The sequence below is a fragment of the Calypte anna genome, chromosome 25, assembly GCF_003957555.1.
Source record: "Calypte anna isolate BGI_N300 chromosome 25, bCalAnn1_v1.p, whole genome shotgun sequence".
NCBI classification, from domain to species: Eukaryota; Metazoa; Chordata; class Aves; order Apodiformes; family Trochilidae; genus Calypte; species Calypte anna.
Genome location: NC_044270.1, coordinates 669,687 through 677,754, shown reverse-complemented (window position 1 = coordinate 677,754; position 8,068 = coordinate 669,687). Strand labels below are relative to the sequence as shown.

At 57.9% G+C, this 8,068-nt stretch overlaps 2 protein-coding genes across 2 annotated transcripts; one reads left to right on the top strand and one right to left on the bottom strand.

Moving 5' to 3' along the window:
• Positions 1–665: 665 nt before the first annotated feature.
• SNAPIN (SNAP associated protein) lies at positions 666–2,398 on the top strand. Its single transcript, XM_030465227.1, has 4 exons — positions 666–821; positions 1,639–1,685; positions 1,798–1,916; positions 2,041–2,398. Exons 1-4 carry the CDS (start codon positions 712–714, stop codon positions 2,143–2,145), a joined length of 381 nt encoding a protein of 126 aa, XP_030321087.1. The 5' UTR covers positions 666–711; the 3' UTR covers positions 2,146–2,398.
• A 41-nt stretch (positions 2,399–2,439) lies between these two features.
• Positions 2,440–7,914, bottom strand: ILF2 (interleukin enhancer binding factor 2). Its single transcript, XM_030465226.1, has 14 exons — positions 7,851–7,914; positions 7,078–7,137; positions 6,659–6,701; positions 5,923–6,027; positions 5,698–5,775; positions 4,539–4,641; positions 4,373–4,438; positions 4,149–4,265; positions 3,971–4,049; positions 3,809–3,896; positions 3,618–3,679; positions 3,089–3,203; positions 2,929–3,019; positions 2,440–2,787 (listed from the first exon to the last, which is right to left on the bottom strand). Exons 1-14 carry the CDS (start codon positions 7,853–7,855, stop codon positions 2,627–2,629), a joined length of 1,173 nt encoding a protein of 390 aa, XP_030321086.1. The 5' UTR covers positions 7,856–7,914; the 3' UTR covers positions 2,440–2,626.
• Between the last annotated feature and the right edge of the window lie 154 nt (positions 7,915–8,068).

Below are 8,068 nucleotides of genomic sequence, written 5' to 3'. Positions count from 1 at the left end.
GGGCTGGCTCAGGAACAGCGTGGCCAGCAGGTCCAGGGAAGGGATTCTGCCCCTGTGCTCAGCTCTGGGGAGGCCACAGCTTGAGTACTGTGTCCAGTTCTGGGCCCCTCAGTTTAAGAAGGATGTAGAGGTCCTGGAACAGGTCCAAAGGAGGGCAACCAGGCTGGTGAAGGGACTCGAGCACAGGCCCTATGAGGAGAGGCTGAGAGAGCTGGGGCTGTTCAGCCTGGAGAAGAGGAGGCTCAGGGGAGACCTCATTGCTGTCTACAACTCCCTGAAAGGAGGCTGTAGCGAGGTGGGAACTGGACTCTTCACAGACGACCTTCAACAAGACAAGAGGACACGGTCTTAAGTTGTGCCAGGGGAGATTTAGGTTAGATATTAGAAAGAATTTCTTCACGGAGAGGGTGATCAGGCATTGGAATGGACTGCCCGGTGAGGTGGTGGATTCTCCGTCCCTGGAGACATTTAAAAAAAGACTGGATGTGGCACTCAGTGCCATGGTCTAGCAACTGCTCCGGTGGATCAAGGGTTGGACTAGATGATCTCTGAGGTCCCTTCCAACCCGGCTAATTCTATGATTCTATGATTCTATGATTCTATGATTCTCACTCCCAGGACTCCATTTCCCAGCTGCCGCCTCCTCAGCCGCCGCCATTTCCCGGCAGCCCCCGCGGCGGTGGTGGAGGCAGCGGCAGCGGCAGCGCCAAGATGGCGGCGGGGAGCGGCGGTCCGGTAGCGAGGGAGCTGTTTGCGGAGGGGCTGCTGCAGTTCCTGCGGCCCGCCGTGAGGCAGCTCGATGGCCACGTCCACGCCGTGAGGTGCGGGAAACGGGAGGAAGGAAACGGCGTGGGGAGCGCGGCTGAGGGGGTCGGCAACGGGGCTGAGGGGGTTGAGGGACCGGGAGTGGGGCTGAGGGGACCGAGGGGTCGGCAACGGGGCTGAGGGGTCGGAACCGCGTCGGGAATGGGGACGAGGGGTTGGAACTGGGGCTGTGGGGTCGGGAATGGGACTGAGGGACCGGGAGTGGGGCTGAGGGGTCGGAACCGGGTCGGGAATGGGGTTGAGGGACCGGGAGTGGGGCTGAGGGGTCGGAACCGGGTCAGGAATGGGGCTGAGGGACCGGGAGTGGGGGTGAGGGGTCGGAACCGGGTCGGGAGTGGGGCTGAGGGACCGGGTGTGGGGCTGAGGGGTTCGAGGAGGAGGGTCGGGAAGTGGAGCTGAGCTACCGGTACTGGGCCAGGAGCGGGGCTGAGGAGATGGTACCGGGTTGGGAGGGGGGATGAGAGGCTGGTACCGGGTTGGGAACGGGCTGAGAGACCGAGAGTGGGACTGAACAAGCGGTACCGGGGCTGAGAGGCAGGTACGACCGTGGGGGGCAGCTTCAGGGGGGTCTTTTGGAGCATCTGGGGGGGGCTCAGGGGTACCTGGGGGGGGGTTGAGGTTCGTTGCTGAGGAGTTGGTGGCAGTGGGGGCAGCTCCCCGGGGTTGGGGGCGTTAGGGGCTGGGGGGATGGGTGAGTGGGTTGGGGACAGTCGGGAGATGACAGGGGGGTGGGTTGGGGACAGTCGGGGGGCTGAGGGGGTAGGTTTGGGGTTGAGGTTTGTGTCGTGGTGACAGAGCTTGTCCCCTCTGCAGGGAGAGCCAGGTGGAGCTGCGGGAACACATCGACAGCCTGGCCAGGGGTGAGACATTGAAGGGGGGTGGGGGAAATCACCCCACAACCCTTTTTTGAGGGATGGGGGGGGTCCTGTGACACCCCAAGTTCTCCTCCCACCCCCTGCCCCCTTTTCCCAGAGCTCTGCCGCATCAATGAGGATCAGAAAGTGGCCCTGGACCTGGATCCCTACGTGAAGAAGCTGCTGAACGCCCGGCGCAGGGTGGTGTTGGTCAACAACATCCTGCAGAACGCCCAGGTTTGGGGGGACCACGGGTTTGGGGGGGGCACCGTGGGGTTTTTTGGAAGAGGGGGAGGGATCCCAGCTCCCCCTTTTCCTTCCTTCCTCATCCTGAGGGCTGCTGCTCCCCACTTCCACGCAGGAACGGCTGCGGAGGCTGAACCACAGCGTGGCCAAGGAGACAGTGAGGAGGAAAGCCATGCTGGAGGCAGCTGGTGGCTACCCACAGGGCCTGCCGGGCAAGTGAGGGGCAGGCTGAGATCCACCTGGCACCACCCACAGCCCTGAGCAGTCGGGGAGCAGGGGTGTCACCCCCTAAGGATGTGAAGAGAAGGGGGAACCCCGGTTTGGAGCAGTGCTCCCCACAGCAGGAGTCCCACGTGGTGTGGCCGTGGCTGAAGAGACTGCAGGGGGAGGGGTCCCTAAATTGTGTTTCCACGTTTTTGTAGGCACCAAAATAAAAGTGACCCCGGGGGCTCCCGTGGGTCTGTGACATCCCATCCCCCCCTCCCAACAGGGCTGTCTGTAGAACAATGGGATGCACTGGAAAGGGAGGACCCTTTAATGTGCAATTTATAAAAACATACAAGGGGGGAGCACGTGGGGAAGGATGGACCTGGGGCTCTGCTTCAGCCTTCTCAGGTCTCTGCTCAGGCAGCAGCAGCCGGTGTGGGGGGGGGGATCCCTGGAGATGTGGGGGCATCCCAGAGCTTTCTGGGTCTCTCCTCTCACTCCTGGGTCTCCATGCTTTCCTCTTCCTCACCCGTAGCGGGTTCTTCCTGATTCTCTTCTTCCTCTTCTCCTTCTTTCTTCTCCGGAGGTTTCTCGTAAGCCTTCTCAGAAGGTGTCACAATCACCCCATCCCACGTGGACATTTCAGAAGCCAGGTCTGCAAAACGATGCTGGAGGTCACCCCAGCACCAAAGACAGACAGAGACACCCCCTCCCCTCACCAGCTTCACCTCCCTAGGGTATCACTTCCCCCCAAAAAACACCCCCACCCCATTCCCTAGGGAAGCCCCCCACTCACAGCTGGCATCTCCTTCCTGGCCAAGGATTTTCCTGTAACCTCCGTGGGAGAGGATCCTGACGAGGGTCTGGGCGGTGTAACACACCATGTCCTGTGGGACAGGGCAGGGTCAGCGTGGGGGGGCCGGGTCCCCCCTGTCCCACGGGGCCCTGGGGCTCACCTGCTGCTCCAGGGTCATCACTGTGTGCACTCGGAAGTTCCCACTCTCACAGGGATCAGTGATCCCGACGGATCCGGGCAGGAAGAGCCCTGCAGCCAGGATCTGAAGGCAGCGCCTGCAGACAGAGACCTTTTTGGGTTAGAAAATAAAAAAAACAGCAAAGAAATGACAGTTTTGAGTGTCTGATGTTGAAGTCTGAGCCCTGAGGTGACACCACTTCCCTTCAGAAAACTGCCTGATAGAACCAGGAATTTTCAGGAGCAAAGCAAAAGAGGAAGAAATTTCCAGGAGTTACTTCAGGAGAATTCCAGGAGTAATTCCAGGAGAATTTCCAATAACTCCTGGAAATTCTCATGCCTGTTCTGTTCACTCCTGGAAATTCTCATTCCTGCTTGAATAAAACAGGCATGAGAATTTCCAGAAGTGAATAAAACAGGAATGAGAATTTCCAGGAGTGAATTAAACAGGAATGAGAATTTTCAGGAGTGAACAGATCACAGAATTCCAGGAGTGAAACAGAGGAACAGACCTGTAGGCGATGTTGAGAGCCAGGGGCTGCCTGGTGGGGTTGTTCATCACAGCATAGTGTCCCTGAGGAGGTGAAAAAAGAAAAGAGGGAGTTGGGATGGGAGCAGCTTCCACCTGGGATGTGTAACAATCCCAAACGTGCTGTGGGAGCTGCTTTACACCAGTGCTGCAGCACGCACCATCCCCGCTCACCAGCAGGTCCAGAATCCAGGGTGTGAGGGGCTCAAAGCCCGGGAATCGAATCCTCAGATCCTTCAGCAGCCGGATTAAAACCTTCACCCTGGAGAAGGCAGCAGGAGGAGGGTTGGTGAGGCCTCAGGCACCGTCCTGCTGCAGCTCCCACCCGGGACTCACGTGGATTGCGAAGCGTTCTCCTCAAACCAGCGAGCGTGTCTGATGGCAGCCAGAGCACTCTGCAGCACTTTGATGTCCACTGAAAGGAGTTGAAAAAAGTGTTTTCAAGCAAAGGGTGTGTGGGGTGCAGCGGGTCCAGAACCCTGAGGAAGGTTCTGGAAGGCAGCTGAACCCTTACAGTGGAGCTCGGGATCCAGCTTGCGGAGATTGGGTGGGACCGTGGTGATGAGGATCTTCACAGTGGCGTCAGCAGAGCTGATCTCAAAGCCCGTCTCGTTGGTCAGCATGGTCAGGACTGAGGAAAAAAACCCCATAATTCCTCACAGAAAGCCTGGAGAACCTCAGCAGCACCAGGGAAAAGCAGGGATCCCCTCAGCCCTGCAGGAGAGGGGAGCATCCAACCTTCACTGGGGTCCTGCGCTCTCAAGCTTTCCACGACTTTGTTCCCCAAAGCTGCCACGGCTTCCACTGGAGAAGGAGCAGCAGAAGTCAGGGGGTCAGAGCCAGACCCAATGCTGCAGCTGGAGCAGGGCCTGGCACCAGGGTTCAGGTGGGAGCTGCTACTCACGGGTGGGTAAGATTTTCAGGATGACCACCAGATCAGCCACGTTGTGCCCCGTTGTCATGGTGCCCTTCTTGTAGGAACCCACCTGGCGAACCTCCTCGATTTGCTGTGTGAAAGAGCAAAGAGAAAATCAGGGAATTGAATCCGTGTGCTACGTCCCTGGGAGTCAGCAGGAAATCTTTTTCAATCCACTTAAACCCCAGCATCCAGGGGTGGTGCTGGAGCAGAAGCTTAATATGAGCTACCAGGTTATGTTAAGATTCCATGTTAAACAGGTCCTGGGCTTCTTGATTCCAAAGAGATTGAAGGAGGGGATTCTCCACCTCTGCTCTGCTCTGGTGAGACCCCACCTGCAGTCTTGGGTCCAGTTCTGGAGTCCCCAACACCAGAAGGACACAGAACTCCTGGGACATTTCCAGAGCAGAGCCACTCAAATGCTCAGAGGGTTGGAGCACCTCCCTGGGAAGGCTGAGGGGTTGGGGTTGTTCAGTCTGGAGAAGAGGAGGCTCTGAGGTGACCTCAGAACAACCTCCCAATGTCTGAAGGGGTTACAAGAAAGCTGGGGGAGGGCTTTGGACATGGGGGTGTAGGGAGAGGACAAAGGGAAATGGGTTAAAACTTAAGAGGGGAGACTGAGGTTGGACATGAGGAAGAAATTCTTTAATTTGAGGGTGCTGAGCCCCAGGTCACCCCCAGAAGCTGTGGCTGCCCCATCCCAGAAATGTTGGAGGTTGGATGGGGCTTGGAGCCCCCTGGGCTGTGGGAGGGGTCCCTGCCCATGGGACTGGATGAACTTTAAAGTCCCTTCCAACCCAACCCATTCTGTGAGTCCCTAAGAACCCCCCAGGTCTCAGCACATTTACAAACCACCACAGGCTCCTGGGGGGCAGATTCATGGGTGGAAAAGAGCTCCTGTGGGTGACACTGAACTGAACAGGGAACCCTCAGACTCAAGAAGTTCCAACATTTCCAACAGCTCCTGAAACCAGAAGTTTGCCTCATGGGAAACTGAGGCTGTTCCACAGTTATTTTCCTGGGCTGGTGGGAGGTGTCCCAAGCAGGGGGGTTGAAACTGGATGAGCTTTAAGGTCCCTTTCCAACCCAAACCATTCCATGATTATCCCTTGAACTTTGCTTCCAAGCTCAGCACTTTTGGACTCACCACTTCAAAAGTTCCTGGTGCTACAATTAAGTTGTCAATCACATTGTTGATTTTGGTCACCAGAGACAGAATTGAAGCCTGGCAAGGAAACAGGGAGATGTCACCAGCTGGCCAATGTGACTTGAAATAAACTGATCTCCCACAGGGATAACACGAGGAATACAATAAACAGGGAAGTCCCATCCCCCCCTGTAAAAGGATTTAAGGGAATTTGGGGCACAAAACCTGTTCAGCAGCTGTGGGAGCAAGATCCTGGTTTCTCTTCAGTAAGGCTTCACTGAATGCTGTCTCATCAGCAGCAGGTTTGACACGGGGAAAAGCCATTTCACACTGAAACAGGATTCAGAGATCAGACTGCAAGGCCCAAGATAAAAGCTTTGGTTCAACCCACTCAGCAGCAAAATTCAGTCCATGTTTGTTTGGTTTTTTCTATCCTCCATAGCTCGTTTCCTTTGTGATTTCCCACCATGCTTTTATAATTTCATGTGTCTTTCAAGGGCTCAGCACGAGGAGGAAGTTGTTTCCTCCTAGAAAAGGTGGGAAATGTGACTTAGTGTTGGTCCTTCTGAGGACCAAAAAGGCAAAGGAGCCAGGAGAACATCTGATGGGTGAGTGCCAGTTACCAGAGTGACCCACGAGGTGTGTGTGGGACAGAACTTCATGTTTTTGGTTGAGTGGGGTGCCTTAAAAAGCAGAAAACCTTCAATCAAGGCTTTTTCTCTTTTTTTTTTTTTTTTGTTTTTCCCTCTGATTATTACTCAACTGCATCACCACCAGAGACAAGTAAGAAGATCTATTTCAGGTTAGTTACTGAACCAACAGCATTTTCAGTGAGCTCCTTTCCTAAAAGCGGTCAAACCATCAGCGCCAGCACACGAAGTGTTTCTAAGATGCAGCTTTAACCACGGAAAAGTCCCACAGCTGTTGCCTGCAAACAGCTCCGTAGGGGAGGGTTACTCACGACATAGAAATCAAAGGGGATGTGTGGCACAAAGGGCCGGAACCTAAAGGAGGAGAAAGGGAAAAAAAAAGGAAAAAAAACCAACTTTATTCTCCATAGCAGCACCTCCCCGACACCTTCAGCCCCCCCAGCACCCCCTCCCCATCACCACTCCGTGGAGGTTCAGTCCCGAGACGCAAGGAAAGTCCTACAGAAACAGGAAAGGTTTCTTCCTAACCCACCCCCCCCCTAACAATAACTACGACCCCCCCCCAACCCCTCCCCGGTGCCACCGGGGCTTCCCCGCACCCCCCCAGCCCTACACCTCACCCTCAGCCTGTGCTACACTGACAGCTGCACCCCACCTTCCTGCACCCCCCTCCCCTCCTCATCCTGCCAGGCTAAAGAGCCCTCCCAGCTGGAGCAGAAGCCAAACTCGCCCACTGCCAGGGCCTCCCCTGGAACCAAAGCGTCCGCCACGGCCTCTGCCTCGATCGCCCCTGCAGAACAGAGAGGGGGGGAAAAGCCTTAGTGGAGAGGGGAAACCCCCCTGAGACCCCCCAGGGGCCACCCCCGCCTTGAGGGACCCCCCTGAGACCCCCGAGGGAAACCCACCCCGAGGAACCCCAAAGGGCAAGCCCCACCCCCCTGAGACCCCCACGGGAAACCCACCCCGAGACTCCCAAGAGAAACCTTCCCTCCCCCCCAAGACCCCCAAGGGAAACCCACCACGAGGAACCCACCCGACACCTCCACGGGAACCCCCCGCCCCGAGGGACCCCCCTGAGACTCCCCCCAAGGGCAACCCCCTGCCCCGAGGGACCCTTCCCAAGACCCCCACGGGAAACTCACCCCGAGGGACCCCCTCCCCTGAGCCCCCCAGAGCAAACCCGCCCCGAGGGACCCCCCTGGCACCCCCAAGGGAAACCGACCCCGAGGGACCCCCCTGAAACCCCCCCCAAGGGCAACCTCAGCCCTGAGGACCCCCCCCAGTATCCCCAAAGCCAACTCGACCCCAGGGATCCCCTCCCGACCCCAGAGACCCTCCCAGACCACCCCACGCACCCCTTAGGGACCCCCGGAGCCCCCACTCGCGATCCCCCCGAGTTCCCCGCCCGCCCCGAGGGCCCCCCCTGAGCCCGCCCCGGGAATCCCTCCCGGGCTCTCCCCGAGGGGTCCCCCTGAGCCCCCCGGGGATCCCGGCCCCGCTCACCTCATGGTTCCGCCGCTCCGAACAATGAACGCGGCCACCGAAACCCCCACACACAACCGGGCTCCCTAACCCCGCAACATCCCGCACGCCTATTGGTTCCCGCATACCGCCCTGCCGCCAGCCATTGGCTGTCAGCCCCGTCAATCAGCGCCAGGGGGCGGGGACAAAGCGCTGAGCGGCCGCTGGGGGGCGCGCAGGGGCTGGGTTGGAGCTGAGGG